Source organism: Mustela erminea, chromosome 5 (assembly GCF_009829155.1).
Source record: "Mustela erminea isolate mMusErm1 chromosome 5, mMusErm1.Pri, whole genome shotgun sequence".
Classification (NCBI taxonomy): domain Eukaryota; kingdom Metazoa; phylum Chordata; class Mammalia; order Carnivora; family Mustelidae; genus Mustela; species Mustela erminea.
This window is the reverse complement of record NC_045618.1, coordinates 118,796,274-118,817,717: the sequence shown is the minus strand read 5'-3', so window position 1 is coordinate 118,817,717 and position 21,444 is coordinate 118,796,274. Positions and strand designations below refer to the sequence as shown.

At 45.8% G+C, this 21,444-nt stretch overlaps 2 protein-coding genes across 3 annotated transcripts in view; one reads left to right on the top strand and one right to left on the bottom strand.

The window, feature by feature from the left end:
* The first annotated feature begins 4,061 nt into the window (after window positions 1-4,061).
* On the top strand, window positions 4,062-19,041 carry PSMC1 (proteasome 26S subunit, ATPase 1). Its single transcript, XM_032344687.1, has 11 exons — window positions 4,062-4,153; window positions 8,708-8,761; window positions 9,508-9,604; window positions 11,525-11,649; window positions 11,876-12,061; window positions 12,207-12,335; window positions 13,163-13,259; window positions 16,000-16,189; window positions 16,603-16,754; window positions 17,572-17,726; window positions 18,688-19,041. Exons 1-11 carry the CDS (start codon window positions 4,151-4,153, stop codon window positions 18,820-18,822), a joined length of 1,323 nt encoding a protein of 440 aa, XP_032200578.1. The 5' UTR covers window positions 4,062-4,150; the 3' UTR covers window positions 18,823-19,041.
* NRDE2 (NRDE-2, necessary for RNA interference, domain containing) overlaps window positions 18,816-21,444 on the bottom strand; it is a 50,381-nt gene continuing 47,752 nt past the window's right edge. Inside the window, exons 13-15 of one of the 2 annotated variants that reach the window (XR_004286082.1) lie at window positions 21,260-21,331; window positions 20,577-20,786; window positions 18,816-19,627 (exon numbers count right to left, since the gene is read on the bottom strand). Coding sequence is in view for 1 of the 2 variants with exons in the window: in XM_032344686.1 (XP_032200577.1) it covers window positions 20,661-20,786; window positions 21,260-21,331 (198 nt within the window). In the remaining variant the exon portion in view is untranslated. Of the gene's footprint in view, window positions 20,787-21,259; window positions 21,332-21,444 lie in introns of both variants that reach the window. The other variant, XM_032344686.1, reaches the window with a different exon arrangement.

Below are 21,444 nucleotides of genomic sequence, written 5' to 3'. Positions count from 1 at the left end.
ACTTCAGGAGCTCCTAACGTGTGCCCAGCTTGAAGACCTCTGGAGCCGCTTCCAACGCTGAAGGCTGTGATTCTAGGGTCGGACCCCTGCCTGATCAGGGACACTGCATTGGCCAGCGCCCAGCCAGGACATCAGACACCACTCCAAGCACTTGCAACAGAGACTTAATGCAGGTCTGAGAAGCTGACACCGAGCAGGAGGCAGCTTGGAGATTCACAGCAATGGGAAGTCCCTGTCTCCCCTGGGGTGGACGGACAAAGGGAGGTTTGAGACCCCGGGCCTGTCACTCTCTGGGAGCTGGAGCCATGTTTGTCCTGACCAGTGAGCAGCAGAGCCACAGTGGCTATGTGGCTGCTAACCCAAGCACAGAGGCCAAAAGTCAGGGAGAAATGCTCCTGCTTCCTCCATCTCCCGCCTCCGTTTTCTCATCAGAGCTGCTCATTAACCTAACCCACTGACACAGTGGCCTGGAGAGGGCAAGCGATGGATCGGAGGTAACATTATTATCCTCTTGAACATATGGGGAAACTGAGGCAGAGAACGGGAGGTGACACGCCAGTGTCCGAATAGCTGGTGTGTTCGGCAGAGTAAGGATTCTGAAAGATGTTCATGTCCTAATCTCTGTAAACTGTGAGTATGGTAGGTTACAGGGTAAGGAGGACTAAGGTCACAGATGATGGAATTACGGGGACCAGTCAACTGACTTAAAGATAGGGAGATTAGGTTAGATTATCTGGGTGGACCTCATGTGATTGCCAGAGTCCTTAAAATGAAAGAGGGAGAAGTTACCTGGGTGGCTCAGTCAGTAGAGTGTCCTATTCGTGATTTCAGCTCAGATCATGATCTGGGGTCTTGGGATCAAGCCCCGCCTGGGACTCCAGGCTCAGCGTGGAGTCTGCTTGTCCCTCTCCCTCTGCTCCTCCTAGCCCACCCCGATCTCCCTCTTTCAATAAATAAATTAATTTTTTAAAAAGTGAAAGAGGGGGCACCTGGGTGGCTCAGTGGGTTGAGCCGCTGCCTTCGGCTCAGGTCATGATCTCGGGGTCCTGGGATCGAGTCCCGCATCGGGCTCTCTGCTCAGCGGGGAGCCTGCTTCTCTCTCTCTCTCTCTCTGCCTGCCTCTCTGTCTACTTGTGATCTCTCTGTCAAATAAATAAATAAATAAATCTTTAAAAAAAAAAAAAGTGAAAGAGGGAGGCAGAAGTGGAGTCAGAGAGAGATGTGAGGACAGAAGCAAGGCCAATGTTGCTAGCTTTAAGACGGAGAAGGACGACAAGCCAGGGACTGTAGGTGACCTCTTAAAGCTGGAAAAGGCAAGAAAATGAATTCTCCCTAGAGTTTTCAGAAAAGACTACACTAAATTTGTGGTCATTTTTTACAACAGCACTAGAAAACCAAGACAGCAGTAAGTGATGGAGCCTAGATTCAGACCTGAAAGTTCTGATGCCCAAATCTGCGGCTCTCTTCCCTATCCGGTTACATTGCTTCTACTCTAATCCCTCCCTGAGCCTCCGTTGGTAGTTATATGTCTGTTTTTCACTTCTCCACCACATGGTGTCTCCAGTCTTCATCCCCAGCAGCTCTTAACCTCAGGGCCTTTGCACTGGCTGTTCCCTCTGCCTGGAAAGTTTTTCCTCTAGGTATCTGAATAGCTTACTCTCTAATTCCTTGAGTCTTTGTTCAGATATCATCCTATTTAAAGTCAGAAGTACCTACCACATTGCTGCACAATCTCTATTCTTCCTCCCTAATTAATTTTCCCCAAAGCATTTATCATCACGTAGCATGCTTATTAACTTGTTTATTGTAAAAGTCATTAGGAAAAGGATTTCTGTCTGTTCGCCACAGTATCCTCAGACCCTGGAGGAGAGCCTGGCACATGGTGTGCTCAGAAGTTATTTGCTGAATGAATTGTGAGATGGGATGATGAGGTAGGAACTAGGTAGTGATGGGAAGAGAGGTGAGATGATGAAACATGACAGAGTCAAAGCAGCAAGACTTGACCACTGAGCTGGCTGGGATGGGGAGAGGGGGAAGGGGAGGCTTCTGGCCTCGGTCTCTGATTGGTGTCATTAGCCAGGATAGAACACAGGAAGGGTGAGCAGGTCCTAGAGGAAGATGCTAAGTTTGATTTGGGATAACTTTAGGGCATCAATGCATGTGTGTGTTTGTGGGTGTACAGAGAGAAAGAGAAGGGAATAGATATACACACATACTCAAATACAAGTAAAAGTATAAATACATATGCAACTATATACACTGTGAAATTCAATATTGTGTTTAAATTCCTAGATATTCTAAACACAGCCTAGTCTATTTATAAAATATTACTTCTACATGTAAGGAAGACAAAATTAACTAATATGACTCTTCACAATTTTCTGAGGGATTTGGCCATTCCATATGACCTTCCCAGGTCCACCCTTTTTTTTCCTAGGGCAAAAGGATATTCCCTGATTGGGCCCAGTTCTTCTGCCCCTTTTCTGCGAGAAATCCAAGAAATTGGTAAACCATAGCTGAAACTAAGGAGAGTAGAGAAGTTTAGTTCATCTACATAATGAGTAGCTAAGAGGAAGCAGGAAAGAGATGGAAAGGTTGTTTGGAGAACTTGGTGCTTGGGGAGGTTGGAAGCTGCTAAAGTAGGGGTTGCAAAGCTGGCTGTCAATGGGGTGGAGAGTATTGGCAGGGCCAGTGACAGGGAGAAAAGAAATGATAAGTTTGTTGTGCATTAAGGCCCTTCTCAATGCAGGTCCTTCAGAATTTTGGTTTTCTTCCCTATTGATTATCAGCCTGTGTTTGTCTGAATGTGACACCACCTCAGGAACTCTCCACTTCTTCAGGTATCCACAGTTGGCTTAGACATTCCATCCAGCTCTGGCATTTCTCTCAGCATTCGTGAGGGAGAGCTGTCCTGCCTCCCACCTGTCATACCATTTCATGTATCATGTAGACACCACATTTGCTAGTGGAGGTCAACAGCGTCAAGTCTTTCTATAATAGTATTTTATTTTATTTAGATTTTATTTATTTGAGAGACAGATCACAAGTAGGCAGAGAGGCAGGCAGAGAGAAGGAAGGGAAGCAGACTTCCTGCTGAGCAGAGAGCCCCACGTGGAGCTCAATCCCAGGACCCTGGTATCATGACCTGAGCTGATGGCAGAGGCTTAACCCACTGAGTCACCCAGGTGCCCCTATAACAGTATTTTAATGATGATGAAAAAGAAGAGTAATTTCCCGTATTTTGTACCTGTTGGATACAAATGAATTAGTGAAATATTTTAATTTAAATTTCAATTAATCTAATTTAATAATTTTAAATTAAAATTATTAAATTTTTAAAAATATTAAATCTTAATTTAATAAAATTTTAATTTAATAATTTTGTGAATTAGTGAAATATTTTTTGCATTTCACAACTAATTAGATTAATTAGGAGTAGGGAAAACAACAAACAAACAAAAAACAAAAATGAACTCATCTCTCCAGTTCAGCAACATGCAGCGTTTTGAGTACCTGTTATAGAAGTTTCCAGAGGCTAAAGGGATGCTTGCCGTCTTTCTAATGTCCTGGTGGATGTAGTAAGTGATGAACTTTACCAGCTAGGTGCAAGATTAGTTATTTTGAGACATTTGGCGTCATCACAAGTTACAAATCATCAAAGGAAAAAAGAAAACATCTATTTAACTCATTAGACAAGGAAATACTCTCAGATGATCACGTTTATTTCAGAGACCAAATAATAGCTTAAATGTTGGTCCAAAAGTAATTGTCAACTTTGCAGTTCCAAATCCCATTCCAGTTCTTGGAACAGCAAGTGAAGTTCTCAGTGATGATTTTTGCATATTTTAAATGCTTTATACTTTCACAATTGTCTTAGCTCTTTATCAGTCTAGGTCCTCGTCTCTAATTGTTGACAATAGACGAATAACTTCTACTTAATTTTTTTTTTCCAAGTGAGATATTCACAAGATTCACATTTTGCTGGTAAATTATATCGGCACCCCACCGACAGGAGCCCTGGGAGCGCGACTCCCGCTAAGAGGGATTTGGTTCCCGTCGGCTTCCGTAGCGTTCCTCGGCAACTTCCGCTTCTGGCGGCGGCCTTGGTGGATGCACTTCCGGCAGCGGTGGTTCGAGCGGCCGAAGCAAGATGGTGAGTGACTAAGGGTTTCAGCTGGTGGTCGCGGCGCGACTGGGTCGGAGCGGCCCGAGACGAGGGGACGAGGCGGCTGCCCGAGGCACTCGGTCCGCCCGCTCTCCTACCCACTGGTCCGGTCTTCTCGGGGAACGAAGGCTCCTTGGAGACAGTGCTTGGGTCCGCCACGGCCCGGGGCGGACGAGAGGGCTCGGCGCGAAGGGTCCCCCGGGCTGACCGGTGGGACGGCAGAGCGGGTCAGGGCGCCCGACTTTGCACCTCCGCCGACCTGACCCTGCTGACCGGCGCGGGGGAGTTTCTTCCGAAGCACCTGGGGCGAGTGCTTTGGGAGCCGCTCAGATGAAGGGCTGCGCGACTGGAGGAGAGGGAGGGATTCGTTCCAGCTGCGGAGGGGAGAGCGCAGCCGTGGAGGAGCGCTCGGAGTGGGGGCATTTGGAGGAAGCGTTGAAGACTGACGCTTCTGTGACAGGTGGAGCTCGGAGGGCACGCTCCTGTGGTGCGTTAAGAATAATAAAAACAGCATTTATTCGTTAGTCCACCAAACTGGTATTCATTGAGCACCCGCAAATTGGGGGCGGGGGGCGGCAGGCTCTGCTCTAGGCACTGAGCGCTCAAGAGGTGAGTCACAAATGGGGAAGTCTCTGTCTAAATGGAATTTACATTCTAGACAAGGCCGGGAAAAAAAAAAACAACCCGAAAAAGAGACATGTAATATGACGTGGAGCGGGATAGAGATGAGTGGGATGGCCATTGATGGGAGCGGTGGCTGTCAGCAAAAGTTCCTCAGAGGAGGTGACATTTGAGCAGCAGAGGCCTAAGCAGAATGAGAGAGCAGCCCATGCAAACATCTGAGGGTAACGTGGTCCGGGCGGAAGGAATAGTAAGCGCAAAGGGCGGGAGGTGGGAATGTGTTGAGCCTGTATCCTGAACATCAGAAACGCCTGAGCACATAGTGGGATAGGTCTCATAAGGACTTTGGGCTGCTGTTCTAAGCATGTGCCAGGTACTTTTCCAGCATTATTATTATTTTTTAAAAGATTTTATTTATTTGACAGAGAGATCACAAGTAGGCAGAGGCAGGTAGAGATGAGGGGTAAGCAGGCTTCCTGCCGAGCAGAGAGCCCGATGCCGGGCTTGATCCCAGGACCCTGGGATCATGACCCAAGCCGAAGGCAGAGGCTTTAACCCACTGAGCCACCCAGGCCCCCCGCCCCAGCATTATTATTGAAGTATAGCTGACAGGCAGCGTTACGTTAGTTTCAGGTGGACAACACAGTGACTGGACAAGTCTGTAGTATGCCGTGCTCCCAAGGGTAGCTACCATCTGACACTCTTCAGTGCTATCACAGTATTATTGACGAGATTCCCTGTATGTGCTGTACCTTTGTACCTTTTATCCTGTGACTTACACATTTTATACCTGGAAGCACCTTCCACTCCCCTTCACCCGTTTTGCCCATCTCCCACCCCCTTTTGTCTGGTGGCCACCAGTTCTCTGCGTTCATGGGTCTGTTTCTGCTTTTTTTTATGTTTTTGTTCCACATATAAGTGAAATCATATGGTATTTGTCTTTCTCTGTCTAATTTTAATTAGCTTAATACCCTCTGTGTCCATTAGTGTCACAAATGGTGAGATCTGTTTTTTCTTTTTTTTAAGATTTTTATTTATTTGACAGAGAGAGGGAGATCACAAGTAGGCAGAGAGGCAGGCAGAGGGAGAGGGAGAAACAGGCTCCCTACTGAGCAGAGAGCCTGATGCGGAGCTTGATCCCAGAACTGTGAGATCATGACCTGAGCCAAAGCTTAATCCACTTAATCCACTGAGCCATCCAGGTGCCCCGAGATCTTTTTTTTTTTTTTTTTTTTTAATGGCTGAGTAATACCCCTTTGTTGGTGTGCTGGTGTGCATTTACACACATCTTTATCCTTTCATTATATCAGTGGACACTTAGGTTGCTTCCATATCTTGGCTACTGTAAATAGTGCTGCAATAAACACAAGGGTATTTTCCAGCATTTTCTTATTCTCACAGCAGTCCCTGTAGTAATTATTATCTTCACTTTACCAAAGAGGAAACTGAGACACAGTAAGTGGCTTTGCTATAACAGAAACCCTGTTAGTGTTTTCTAGAGGACATGTAGTAGAGAAACACACAGATATTGGGGTCCATACACCTGAGTGTTTCTCAGCCACATCTCTGACAAGCTCTGTGGTAATAGGAAAGTCACTTAACATCTCTGGGCCTTGGTTTCCTTATCCATAAACTAGAGGTAATGATAGTACCAACATCATGGTGTCTCTAAGAATTAAATGAGATGATATTCTGAGAATGTACACTGTTTACCGTATATAAGGCCTTAATAATGGGTATATTTCTTACTGTTATTGGAGACTGAGAAATATAATGTAAAATGCCCCACACCTGAATAAGTTTGGGACCCTTTCAGGAAAAGGTCCTCTTGTGGGTCCAGACTTGCAGGGTCACCAGTGAGGTAGATGAACGTGGGAAAGGTCAGTCGAAGCCAATTTGGCAAGGACCAGGTAGGCCACTGTAAAAAGGTTGGTTGTTACACCATAAGTGCTAGGGAACAGTTGAAGGTTTTTGAGCAGAATGAAAGGAACAGCTCTTTGTTTTAGATGGTAACAGCTGGATTGGTGAGGAGAGAAACTGTTGTGGGAATCTCGGTTGGGAGGCTGGCTAGAGTACTGGATAGAAACAGAGATGGGGAGGTGCCTGGGTGGCTCAGTGGGTTAAAGCCTCTGCCTTCAGCTTGGGTCATGATCCCAGAGTTCTGGGATCGAGCCCCACATTGGGCTCTCTGCTCAGCAGGGAGCCTGCTTCCTCCTCTTTCTCTCTCTGCCTGCCTCTCTGCCTACTTGTGATCTCTGTCTCTCAAATAAATAAAATCTTAAAAAAAAAAACAACAGATGGGATCAACGAGAGGGTGATGAACTAAACCAGATGGGTTTCAGAACCCAGATTTTGTAACCAGATTGATAATTGAAATCCTGACCCTAACATTTCTTTTTCACCGATAATATCGTATTGCTAGTAGTTACTTTGAGTCATGCAAATGGGGAGTGGTTTATGAGCATTACCTCATTTTCAGTAACAGGAGCTAGTATCATCCCCACTTTTCAGTTAAGGGCACTAAGGCTCAGGGAGGTGACCTGACTTACCTGAGGTCACATAGCCTATTAGTGCCGGAATCAGAATTGAAACCTGGATGTATCTAACTCCATAGCCCATGTTCTTAGGTGTATTACAGTTCCTCATCTAGAAAATGGGAATGATGAACCTACCTTGGACAATGGTTTGAAATTAATGAGATAGTGAAGGAAAATGTCTAGTATAGACTTAATCACATAGTAAGAAACCCACAAACATTAGCTGCCCTGGCCAACAGCAAAATCTTTAGGAGGTAGAAGTAAGTGTTAAAGGCCTACTATTTGGAGCACCTATTGCAGTATAACTAATTCTTTTAACCAGAATTTCTTAGAGCCCTTAAATAACTTCAGAATAAAGCACAAAATTTTAAGAGTCCTGCATGCAGGGAAATACATTTGACCCTAACTCTTTGGTAACTATGATGTATTTAGAGGTGCTTATGTGGAAGTAGTTTGAGGGGAGGGGGTCCTTCTATTCAAGTAAGTTCATTATTACTTAAAATGCCATTATTTTTGAGATACTGTTCTGTGTTAAGCATTGCCCTGTAACTGAGTGGTCTGTTTTAAAGTCCAGAATCCCATGAACTTATTCATACACTGAATTCTTTTTTTTTTTTTTTTAAGATTTTATTTATTTATTTGACAGGCAGAGATCACAAGTAGGCGGAGAGGCAGGCAGAGAGAGAGAGAGGAGAAAGCAGGTTCCTTGCTGAGCAGAGAGCCTGATGTGGGGCTTGATCCCAGGACCCTGGGATCATGACCTGAGCCGAAGGCAGAGGCTTTAACCCACTGAGCCACCCAGGTGCCTCCAGTACACTGAATTCTTGATACCTTAAAGTGATTCAGCTTTTCAGTTTGGCAAGAAAGACCTGCCCAAGAGCCCCAGGCTTTAGAGATGGGAGGTATATAAGTTGCTACTGAAAGGAAAATCTCCTGGGTCTCGGTGTAATCTCAGTAAGGAGTAAGTGATTGATAAATGATTGTTGACTAGGTAAAATGATTTAACTCTGATGGCCTAATTTCATGAAATATACTCAGTCAAGTAGTTTTATAATAAAGAATGTTAAACTCTCTATTTTTCCCTCAAAAAGGGGTGGTCTTAGAATCCCAGCCTCATCGTGATACAGAAGTTACATGAGTTTCTTAATAGAATTGTCCTTGATGTAAGATGCAGTCAGTTGCAAGGTGCAACTAACAGCTTTTCAGGAAAAAAAAAGAAATTCTACCATGCTAAATGTATGTGTTGGCTACAGGGTGTACACCTTAAGTTCAGAAATGTTAAAATGAGGGGCAAGTCTTGGTGTCTTAGAATCACAGGAAAATAAAAAGGATGTTCTTTTAAAGTGATCATGTTCTGAATATATACTTCTGTTTCTTTTTTCAGGGTCAGAGTCAGAGTGGTGGTCATGGCCCTGGAGGTGGCAAGAAGGATGACAAGGTAAATAAGCCAGATAGGTCTGTGATACAGGTAGATCATGGAACGTATCCTTGATCTCAGCTGAGGAGTTCTTTGGGGATTCATGACTTTGAAAATGCAAAATAAGTGATCCTGTAGTTATTACCCGCCTGGCCTACAGATTCAGTGCCCACTTCCATGTTTTAGAGAAGATTACTGACCTGTCAAGTAAGTAGTTATGCATTAATGGTTTTTAAGTGTATACTATAACATTACAGAGTTTAAATTGCCTGTATTTAGTGTTTAATATCTTCAGATGTGAAGAATTGTCTCAAATTACTTCAGCCCAAACTTCTGGCATATAATTCTGAATTCTGACCTTTAGTCCTTACTGAATAACCCATCACTGTGTATTATAAAAAGAAAGATCAGTTAAGTTCGCCAATTAAAATTGCACGAATGTAATACCTAGTTTGTTTTTTAAAGATTTTAGTTACTTGAGGGAGAGAGCAGGAGGAGGGGCAGAGGGAGAGAGAGAGAGAAACACTCCCCGTTGAGCACGGAGCCCGATGTGGGGCTCTGTCTCATGATCCTGAGCCAAAACCAAGAGTCAGATGCTTAACTCACTGAGCCACCCAACTAGCTTTATTTTTAAAAGGACAGTTTTTAATAGCATTCTAAAAGATAAGGAAAATTACAGCCACTAGAGATAGATGATGGTACAAAAGAAAGAAGTTTGTGTTTTGATATTTGTGTGGTTTTTGTTTTTCCTGTTCTAAAAATTCAAGGACAAGAAAAAGAAATATGAACCTCCTGTACCAACTCGGGTGGGGAAAAAGAAGAAGAAAACAAAGGGACCAGATGCTGCCAGCAAGCTGCCACTGGGTAATGACATAGTCCTCCATGCTATCTCGTGATTCCGTTGGGAACCGTCTGTGTGTATGTAGTTTAGGGGTTTGAATATGGAGGCAGGAAATGGAGCTGAAGCTCTAGTTCTTATGTGTGGCAGAGTTGTGTACAAACCATATACAGCTGTGTCTTACTTTAGGAAATTCCACTAATTTCCTTTAATGTATCTCCTCTAATGTATGAAAAGTGTAGTTTTGGGTTAGAAAACTCAGGTTGAGCTTGAATAACTTAGAAACATGTTTTGTTCTTGAAGAAATGGAATGCCAACATGTTGGAATTCACATCTTGTGATGCATGAACAAACTGTTTCAGTGACGGTACTGAACATAGACTAAGCTTCAGACCAGGTGACCTAATGCAGGCCACCTCTCCATTCTCAGCCCCTACCGTTCTCCTTGCTTGTTGTTCACATAGTCCTGCCTTGTGTTCTTCGACTCATACGCACATTAGGACTTTTTTTTCTTTTTTTGAGAGAGAGTGCGCGCACATGCACAGGTGGGGATGTGGAAGCAGGGTGGGGCGGAGCATTGGGACAGAAAGAGAATCAGACAGGCTCCATGCCCATTGAAGAGCCCAATTTGGGGCTTGGTCTCATGACCCTGAGATGACCTGAGCAAAATCAAGAGTTGGATGCTTAAGCAATTGAGCCACTCCAGGTAACCCACACATTAGGACTTTTGTCTTTTGCTTAAAAATATTCTTCCCTTGGGGCATCTGGGTGGTTCATTCAGTTAAGCATCCAACTCTTGATTTCAGGTCAGGCCATGATCTTAGGGTCATGGGACCAAGCCCCATCTTGGGCTCTGCGCTCAGCGGGGTCTTTTTCCTCCCTTTCCCTCTGCCCTTCTCCTCCCTCTCCCCCTCCCCTATGCTCTCTCTCTAAAAATAAATAAATCTTTAAAAAAATGTTCTTCCCCCAGTCTTTCCCAAGGGTGGCTCCTTCTTATACTGCGGTTCACATACCTCCCCTACCCCCATCTAAACAAGTCTCTTCCTGCTTAGATGAAATAATTTTTAAAATATTGCTTGGTTAAGAATTAAGGGAGCCAGACAGTGAAAAACATGCCATTAGTCTACCATAATGAATCAGTATGGTATTGGTAAAGAATAGATCATCAGATGGCCAGAAGAGCATAGGAGTCCAAAAACAGTCAAGTTACATGGATAATGACTATATGGTAAAGGTGACTGCGTTCTGTTGGGGGAGAGTGAGTTGTTTAACAGAATGGCTGGCATCTTTATTTGCTATTGAGAGAAAATGAAATTAGACTCCTTGCTTTTTGCCAGATGGATTATAGATACGAAAATAAGTACATAAATGAAAAATCAGGAATATATTTAACCTTAGGGAAGGAGATACATCTTGAAGATACCCAGAAACCACAAAAGAAAAAGTTGACATTTTTGTCTATATATGCTAAAATCTTATGTAGCATGAGACTTTAAGCCAAAAGAAACAACGCAAAAGAATATGGAAAGAATGCTTGCCACATGTTAATATCACTAATATTTCACAGTTCTTCTTGGGGGGGGGGGGGGTGTTCCTCAGCTCTCCTGCAGCAATGTATTCTGACTGGACAGCACTTGTACCTATTTTTATAAACACAGATGGGGAATAAAAAACCAAAGTAAATGATCTCTGAGGTTGTTGAGTTCTTTCTTTTTGAGTTCATGTAGCAGATGTCATTCAGACGTCATCCCTGTTTTTATCTGCTTGCTTACAATTGCCAAAGTCCCTTTTCCTTTAGCATCTAGGGTCACCAGGACTTGAATTTTTCAGCCTGTTCAACAAAAATAAGCTTATTTTAAGTCTTAACATTTTTTCCTTAAGAATGAACTTAATTAGTTGCTAACTTCAAGCTTCAAATAGAATAAAACTTTTCTTTGTAATTACAGTGACACCCCATACTCAGTGCCGGTTAAAATTATTGAAGTTAGAGAGAATTAAAGACTATCTTCTCATGGAGGAAGAATTCATTAGAAATCAGGAACAAATGAAGCCTTTAGAAGAAAAGCAAGAGGTAATTCAGAAATTACTGTAACTTTTGTTTTACAAATTGTTTCGGTACTAACTAGAATTCAGTGAGTAAATGAAATTCAAGTAGTTGACCCATTTAGACTAGCTGCCTTTTAAAAGCATTACCTGCTTTGTAAATGTAGTAAAATTTAGTAAATCTAGTAAAACTATCAGCCTTGTCTGCTTTTTAGGTCTAATCTGCTTTTCCTTCATGGCGTACTCTTAAACAGGAGGAAAGGTCTAAGGTGGATGACCTGAGAGGGACCCCAATGTCAGTAGGAACCTTGGAGGAGATCATTGATGACAATCACGCCATCGTGTCTACATCTGTGGGCTCCGAACACTACGTCAGCATTCTTTCCTTTGTAGACAAGGATCTGCTGGAACCCGGCTGCTCCGTCCTGCTCAACCACAAGGCAAGTTGATGGTCTCTAAGCCCCTAGGAGTGCTTTCTCCTTCCTCTCAGATCTGTCCATTGGTGCTGCTCGGTGGTCGGCGTTGCTTTGCTGTGAGTGGATTATGTGAACCTCATGTTTCTGCATTAACTTAATGTTCTCTCAGGTGCATGCCGTCATAGGGGTGCTTATGGACGACACAGATCCCTTGGTCACAGTGATGAAGGTAGAAAAGGCGCCCCAGGAAACCTATGCTGATATTGGGGGGTTGGACAACCAAATCCAGGAAATTAAGGTAAATCTAAGAATCAGCTTTGGGTTTCTAGATTTTCAATTTCTTATTTAACTATCTTATTTAGAGATAGAGTTATTGTGTATGTTTTGTGTTTTCCTTAGTGATCAAACCAGTGTGACTCAAAGCTTGCCAGTTGTGGAGTATTTTATTTGTTAATCCTGAGTTGGGTAATAGGAACAACAAGTTGTATGATTGTTCCTGCAGCGGCTGCAGCTTCATCCTTCTTACATGCAATGTGCCATGGTTATCTGGGTGGATATCTAATGTTTCCATTTGTGTTGACTTCAGCTGTGGCTGTCTGGAAACCTCCAGTGATGTATGGGGTAGTGTGAGTGGGGTGAAGGGAAGCGGTCGTTCAGGTTGGCTGGGAGCCACCCGTCTCATCTGCAGGGGGGTCATGTAGAGCTGTCACCAGTCATAACTGGTGACCTCGGAGATGTCTGGGAAGTAGCCATTATGTCCATTGGTATAACAGGAATCAGAAAATCTTGCTAGAAAATCTTGTCTATGGTTTAACTGAAAACAGTGTATTTTCACTTTAAGTTCCTTTTGCTCTCGAAGAGCTTGAATTTTGCTCCAGGTTGACTTCTGTGAGAAAGTGAGAGGGAAACTGGACGCAGTAGGAAGGGGAACTCAGTGAGGACAGGTGTCGTCTTCCATCTGTCTCTGCTGCTAGACAAAAGTCAGGCACACGGTCTCTAACAAGACTAAGTGACATTTTAGCTTATTGTTGAAAGTGGGATATATTCAGAATGCCAGTTCGTGGATCTGATAATTTCAGTGAGAAAGCATTTCATTTTTACCAAGTATTTATTTGTTTTCTATAGGAATCTGTGGAGCTTCCTCTCACTCATCCTGAGTATTATGAAGAGATGGGTATAAAGCCCCCGAAGGGGGTCATTCTCTATGGTCCACCTGGCACAGGTATGTATGCTCTGGGTTTGACACTTTCAGGGCACTGAGCTAATCTCTTGAGCTGCAGCATTAGTTTGTTATAATTATTTAATTCTTGAGTAAGGATGCCACAACTCCTTAGTTTGAGACAAGGTTTTCTAAACATTTTGTGCATTTTCTGAGTAAATATGGAAATATACATATTACATAAAAGTATTTTTATCTGTATAGGTGATGCTAAAAAACTGAATTACCTTAGTTTTAAAATTGTAGACTTAACAGATTTAATGTATTAAAAACAACAGTAGGAATTGCAACAAAAATAAGCACGGTAGGGAAACCCTCCCCCTCCAAAAATTCCTGCTCAGTGTGAATGCATTTACAGTTTCATAGAACTCCTCTCTGCACTCAAATATATTAGATTTATGTGCTATAAAACATAAAACTTTAAAGTATTCATAAGAGTAATGTGAATCTATTAAAAAGAGTTTATAAGGAGCGCCTGGGTGGCTCAGTGGGTTAAAGCCTCTGTCTTCGGCTCAGGTCATGATCTCAGGGTCCTGGGATCGAGCCCTACATCAGGCTCTCTGCTCAGCGGGGAGCCTGCTTCCCCCTCTCTCTCTGCCTGCCTCTCTGCCTACTTGTGATCTCTGTCAAATAAATAAAAATCTTTTAAAAAAAAGTTTATAAAACAAAATAAATTGGGATGCTTAAGCTTGGCTGTACGTTGGAATCACCCTGGAGCTTTAAAAAATACTGATGGTCCCATCCCTGAAAATTCTGACCTGTTCATCTGGAGTGTGGCCAGGTCCATGTATCAGAGCCATGGTGGGAAACCACAGATTTAAAAGCTTTTCTGTGCAGTTCAGATTGGGTTCACTGTCTGGTCCACTGTACTGAGTGAATAGAATATTGGATGAATAGATGCATATACAGATATGTATTTGGTTCATTATGCAACTAGCTGGCCTGAGTAAGTTTTACAGTCCGGGAATTAGCAGTTCAGTGCCGTGGAAGTTGCAGAGGAAGCACAGTTCTTTGAAGGGGTCACTGGGGGCTGCCCACAGTGGAGGCACCAGGAGACAACTGAGCTCAGAGGCGCAGAGCTGTTGCAGCTCATCATCTTACAGTGCAGGAAACTCAGAGAGGCCGGTGACTAGCCTGGGGCCGTGGGAGCCCTGGGAGTTGAGCAAGTAGCGGGGCTGGAGCTGGAAGGCAGGCGGCCTGACCTGCAGCTGTGGGCCACCTTCGGTGCACTTGCACTGCCAGGGGCCGACGTGAGGGGCTGGGCTGGAGCACAGGGTGGCAGGCCGTCAGGAGGGGAAGAGCCTGGCTTGGTTATCCCGCTGGCCACCGAAGGGACCCAGCAGCTGGCTGAGGCTGTCTCTGGAGGGTCAGGCCATCTGCTTAGGTGGTCCTTTTTGTCTTCCATACACCATCCTTCACTGGTACTCTCAGGGAGAAGTCCATGCTTCTAAGCCCTCACACCTGCCCCTCCGCCTATCTGGCCAAAAAGATATCGTCACCACGTCTTATTCTCAAGCTTAGTGCTTTGTCCCCCTTCCCACTTGAACTAAGCCTGTGTCACTTGCCAGCAGCCTCCCCCTGCCCCTCTGCAGGCCTAAGCCTGGTCCTTCACTGGCTCAGCCTCTAGCTGCCAGTGTCCTGACACCACGGCTTGGCCCTGTGCCCATGTCCTCACCATCAAAGGGGCCAAGTGGTCTTCCAGCCCTAAAATTCACAGGGTGGCTGCCACAGCTGTTGTTTTTGACCTGAAATAGAAATATCAAGGAATGGGACACCTGGGTGGCTCAGTGGGTTAAGCCGCTGCCTTTGACTCAGGTCATGATCCCAGGGTCCTGGGATCAAGTCCCGCGTTGGGCTCCTAGCTCAGCAGGGAGCCTGCTTCTCTCTCCCCCTCTGCCTGCTTGTGCGCTCACTCACTCTCCAACAAATAAATAAAATCTTAAAAAAAAAAAAAAATCAAGGAATGGAGAATTAGAAATGTCTGAGATTGTCCCTGAGAGGAACGATCCTCACAAGGGCACACCAGAGACTGAGACGTCTCTAGAGCTTTCAGCAGTTCTGTTATGGGCTTCCCAGGAGCTGGTCCTATCTCAGCTGAGCACCGGGCAGGCCCACCCAACACAGCCCCAGGGATTGTAGGCCTGGTGCTCCAGGTCAGGTTCCTTAGGTCAGACCTAGGGTTTGCAGGCCATTTCTCATCACGAATAGTTTCACAGGAGTTGAGTTTGGATCTCTAACCCTGGTTGCATGAGTTAGGTTAATAATCTATACACCTTTGAATATCCCAGTAAAATGTACTTTCTGACATTGTAATGAAGAATGAGGAAGATAGTTAAAAATAATCAAAACATTATTTAGGTTTTTCTCAATTTCCTCTTACCTGCCTCGGAGTGCAGAATGTTAAGACCCTGGAATGGGGGCATACCTTTTAGGGATCTGCCCATTTCTTTTTTTTTCTTTTAAAGATTTTATTTCTTTATTTGACAGAGAGAGATCACAAGTAGGCAGAGGGAGAGAGAGAGGGAAGCAGGTCCCCTGCTGAGCAGAGAGCCTGACACGGGACTCGATCCCAGGACTCCGGGATCATGACCTGAGCCCAAGGCAGAGGCTTAACCCACTGAGCCACCCAGGTGCCCCAGGATCTGCCCATTTCTGATGCCCATTTAATTGACAGAGTTTTTAAGTTAAAATAGCAATTAAGGATTTTTTTTCCTTTCTCTTTTTCTTTTTAAATCTAAAATAGGCAAAACCTTATTAGCCAAAGCAGTAGCAAACCAAACCTCAGCCACTTTCTTGAGAGTGGTTGGCTCGGAACTTATTCAGAAGTACCTAGGTGACGGGCCCAAACTCGTTCGGGAACTATTTCGAGTTGCAGAAGAACACGCACCATCCATCGTGTTTATTGATGAAATTGATGCCATTGGAACAAAAAGGTACATTTCTCTTTCTGTGTTGAGCAGAGATAAAAGCCCCAGAGCTCTTCTCTGAGAACGATCATTGAGTACCCCCTGGATGGCCTGCCCGTGGGTTTGCCATAGTTCCTACCGTCCCATGGTACTCTGGATGCTTTAGGCTCTGCTCTCCCAGGTGCCAGGTAACAGTCATGCAGGAGTTGTGACTGCCTGGAGATTAGTCCAGAGCAGTGTCCCGAGCATCTGCTCGGAGCCAGGCATCATCTGGACTTCAGGCACACGGAGACTGAATTAATGATATAATCTCAGGCATAAAACTTCTACAATTTAAACAACATGATGGGAGGGCATGATTTTGTTGCTAGAATTGAGGACATCTGAGTTATCCTTCAGCAGATCAGTTAGGTTTTCACGCCTTCTCTTCTTTTTCAAAGGTATGACTCAAATTCTGGTGGTGAGAGAGAAATTCAACGAACAATGCTGGAGCTGCTGAACCAGTTGGATGGATTTGATTCGAGGGGTGACGTGAAAGTTATCATGGCCACAAACCGAATAGAGACTTTGGATCCAGCTCTTATCAGACCAGGTCAGTTTGCTTGTTCTACCAGGGACAGCTGTTGTGTCTATGGATGACCGTTTAAGTGCATGGGCAGGGGATTTAAGAACAATGTGTTATCAGGGCGCCTGGGTGGCTCAGTGGTTTGAGCCTCTGCCTTCAGCTCAGGTCATGGTCTCAGGGTCCTGGGATGAGGCCCTGCGTCAGGCTCTCTGCTCAGCGGGGAGCCTGCTTCTCCCCCTGCCCCCGCCTGCCTCTCTGCCTACTTGTGATCTGTCAAATAAATAAAACCTTTAAAAAAAAAAAAAAAAAGCTAAGTATCAAGGCAAACGCGTGACTGAAATGCAGAGTAACTTACTAAAGACCTCATCCCCTGAGGTTGTGGTTAAGGAAGGACGTGATGCAGTGGGTGTAGCCCTTCTAATCTTAAATTGTGATCTTTTCTTTCCCATAATGGATATTTTTTCTGAAGGAATAATTCATATGTTAACTCAGGTTCATTTTTTTACATTCAGGTCGCACCAGGATGCAGCAGTGGCTAATTTGTTTATGCTTTTTAACACAATCTGTCCTTTTTCACTACGTAGGTCATTCAGGAGCCCTTTCTTTATTTCTAAGGGTACCCCAGCAGAGCAGATCTTTTTCAGATTGGATGAATTCAAATGCCGACATTTACGACTACAAGAGGGAAGTTCACCTTTCGGGATTTGGACCCCCCCACCACACACACACAGGGTGCTGTCTGACTGAAACAGCATGAGTGAGGACACGGCTCAGACTCTTCCTGAGCTGGAGCCACACCTGGGGGCTGCGCAGCGATGTGACTGGAAACCTTTTCTACCCACAGGTCGCATCGACAGGAAGATTGAGTTCCCCCTGCCCGACGAGAAGACTAAGAAGCGCATCTTTCAAATCCACACAAGCAGGATGACGCTGGCCGATGATGTGACCCTGGACGACTTGATCATGGCTAAAGATGACCTCTCGGGTGCTGATATCAAGGTGAGAACGTGGGCTGGGTCATACCTCTCAGTTTCATGGGGCAGGGGTGGGAGGAGGCTGGCAGCACCAGATCTGGGTCCAGCCTGCTCTTTAGCTGAGGATCTGGGTTTTTGTCAGGTCTAAGTACCATGGTCAGGGCAGGACGGCACATGTGGGGCCTTTTCACACTGCTGCCTGCACTGAGCTGTGTATCCTTGGTCTCTAAAGAACTAGGTTAGTGTCTGTGTTGGTGAATAAAAAGCTCTTTTTAAAATGGAAATTATTTTAAAATTTTGTACCAGCTCTGTATTTTGAAAAATTTGAAGTCTTCAGAAAAGTTGCAACAGTAGTAAGTACTAGTATACCCATCACCTTGATTTATCCAGTGTTACCGTTTTAGTGCTATACTTTATCTTTTGTTCACAAATACACTTTCTTTTCTGCTGAACCATCTGAAATATCCTGAGGGCCATAACCAGATAAAAACTTCAATGCCAGGATTGTGTTTCTGTCACATCATGTTGAATGGGTTTTTTGTTTTGCTTTTGGCAAGTGATGACTAAGGAAATAAATCACAGTAAATGCTGTCCTGAGACAGCGAGCCAGAATACATGATACGTGTTCTCTTTGGACTGTGGGTAAATGAACTGGATGGATGCTCTGTTGCTGTTAGTGTCCTGGTGTAGTTGCATCTGGTGCCCAGGAAGGAACGTGGCTCCTGTAACAAGCGGAGCAGAGAACTTCCCCATCGGGCCATCCTGCTGGTTAGAACCTGAGCCAGGCCTCCTCCTCCTCAAAGCCACCTCAGACCCTGAGAAAGTAATTAGAATGTGTAAAGCATTGAAAAGATCTACTCTTTTCCCAAACAGTTTAAGCAGTTTCTTTAGTCTAAGCGTCTTACACCCGATTTCAAGCAGCTCCGAATTGATAGAGCACAAGTAAAAAGTATTTCCCTTTCTGAACATACTGTTCGTTCTTACAGGCAATCTGTACAGAAGCTGGTCTGATGGCCTTGAGAGAACGCAGAATGAAAGTAACAAACGAAGACTTCAAGAAATCTAAAGAAAATGTTCTTTATAAAAAACAAGAAGGCACCCCTGAGGGACTATATCTCTAGCAGACCACAGCTGCCTTCAAGGAAGTGGTCGGGGTTGTTCTGACCCCTTGAAGGGAAGAAGTTGGGGAAGTTGCCCAGAGGAACCCATGTTCCAGTTGATCTTTCTTACTAGCAGAACCTCCTTGTGTACTTTTTTGAGCGTGTAGGATGCCCCCCAGGCCGCCTTCTCCTGTTGGTCCCATGCAGTGCTCTGCCTCCAATAAAGCGTGCTCCTTCTCACACTCGTTTCCGGAACCTCCACACCCGGCGCTCAGCAGCAATAAGCAGGGGGACCTGGGCAGTAGGGGGGCTTTCAGCACCTCTGGCCCTGCCTCACATGCCCAGAGCCGGTGGCAGAGCTGGACAGCAGCTAATGGGAGGGCGTGACACAGAGCCAGTGGTCTCTGCAGTGGAAGAGTGTGCCTGTGGCTTTGGAAGGAAACATCTTTCCGTATTGGAAGGTCTGTGGAGCCTGCGGGTTTCTCAGCACTCAGGCAGGAAAGCAGCCGTAGTGTTCCTACTAGGAATCTCCACAGGCCCAGGCTGACGTCTGCCGCTCGCCACCCAGGTCATCCCTTGTTCTCAGGTTCCGAAACCTCATCTCTCTCCAGGATGCTCAAAACCGTACCAAAGCTTCCCCTTCCCTGTCTGTCTTGCCCTTCTCTCCTTTCAGAGCAGGTCTGTGTCCAAGCACATGTGTCCAAGCCCGGCAAGGTAAGTGTCCACTTGGCTGGCTGGCCAGCCACCTTCCTCAGGGGCTCTGACTTGTCATCCTTCTTTTCCAGCTCTTTCTAGCCCAAATTTCTGTTCCACAACACTGTTTTTTCTGGATGGGATGACAATGAATGACAACTTCAGCAATTCTAGGCATCAGGGTTTTGGTTTTTTTAAGAGCAGGGGTCAGAGAAGATAAAGCAGTTTCCTCCCAGTTAAATATTAACAGTTAATAACTGTGGGCATGTGCTTTACAGAAGAAAGTGGTCTGAACATAGAGATGTCCATTCCATTCCATTCCTAACCCCCAAACACCTACTGGCCTCTGTCTGTACCCGGATGACGGCTGCCACAACCATCTCACGGGCAGGGGCAGGGGATGGTCTGGTAGGAAACCGCAGGCTCCATTCTGCACTCCGCTCACATGGCTGCCCACGTGCTTCCTGCTGTAGGGGTTCTTTCCACACTTGGGTGCTCGTAAGTCTGCAGGGGTCCCATTCAAATGCAGCCGGACTCAGAAGGGCTGAGGTGGGCCCGCAAGGCTACATCTCTGCCAGGCGCCCAGGTGGTGCTGCTGGTCACAGCTGGGAGGCGTCAAGAAGAGCTTAGGGACCCTGAGGAACTTAATGCACTTGATACAGGCCAGAACACCAAGTTTTAAATGACTCCACTGACTGGCCTGAAGAGAAGGGCAAAATCTGCTCTCCTGCTAACCAGCCTGAGGAAGAGGTTCCAGAGTCACCAGACCTTTCCTGTCATGACTGCAAGACCCAGAAACCCTGGCAGGACCCCCAAGAATGCCAACCAAGGGGGCGCACACGCTCTGGGGGGGCTTGGCGGGGAGCAGAGGAAGAGCACAAACTCACATAGGCCAACCACGAGAGGTTTCCTTATCACTAGACGTGATTCTTATCTACATATTCACACATGTAATGTGTGAACAACAGCTTCTGTGTCATTTGCACATCCAAAAAAATATGCAAAGATAAGAAACTGATGAGCCAGGTACAAAGTACTAAGAAAGCTAGACTTCAAAAGCAGAGCTCCCGGAACACACGCACCCAGGCATCCCCAATCTCGAGCATCCCAGCTCTGGCGGGGCAGGCGACAAGGCCTGGAAGGCAGGGCCCATTCCCTCCTGGTCTCTAGTCCTCCAGCAGAAGCGCCAGCTCCTCCAGGGGCAGGCGCACCCGGAGCTCCTTCTCCGTCATCAGGTCCAGGACCTCCTGCATCTCTTCGGGGAAGTGCTCCACGGCATCCAGGTACAGCGCCTAGGGAAGGAGTCCCACACTAGCCAGCCTACCCTCCCCGTCGCCATCTGGACTTGGCAGTGCCTGGGGACCGGGTTCCAGAAGGACATGGAACTCACAAAGTTGGGGCTGGAAGTAAGTGGACCCGAGCGAGGCCTTCTTTCTCTAAAGTGGGGCTGGGCTTGGTGGACAGGACAGTCCCCACATGCCACCTGACCAGGCTCGGCAAGCAGACTTGGGCCACAGGCCCCCACGCTGAGAACCTGGGCTGAACCCCGCCAGACGATGGAAACCCCCTGCCTGCATCCAGGCTCCCATGAAACACCAGCCCCAGCACAGGGCGTTCACACGTGCCCCTCAGCCAAGCCTCCACTGGGGACATGCTCCCTATGACGTGGTCCAGGATGTGCCCTGTCCCTAGGGATGCGTATGAGTGGGCCCCGAGGCTGGAAGGGCACTGGGCATGTGCAGGTGTCATGGTCTCTGGGACTTACCTTTGCCCAAGGACAATTCTGAAGTGCTTTGTAGAACACGCCTTTGCTCCTTTCTTTGTTTCCCAAGGAAACCTGAGGCAGAGAGAATTAAAGGATTAACTGAGGCAGAGAGCCTAAGGCCACAGAAACCACCCTGTCCTGATCTGCATGGGGGCTCAGCGGGGGCCAGCCAGCCCATGGAGGGG

What these genes read in the sequence shown, in the direction of transcription:
- PSMC1 (XM_032344687.1), top strand. An exon ending in GATGCCATTGGAACAAAAAG is followed by an intron (nt 16,190 to 16,602) that starts GTACATTTCTCT and finishes TCTTTTTCAAAG; the next exon opens with GTATGACTCAAATTCTGGTG. An exon ending in TCCAGCTCTTATCAGACCAG is followed by an intron (nt 16,755 to 17,571) that starts GTCAGTTTGCTT and finishes TTCTACCCACAG; the next exon opens with GTCGCATCGACAGGAAGATT.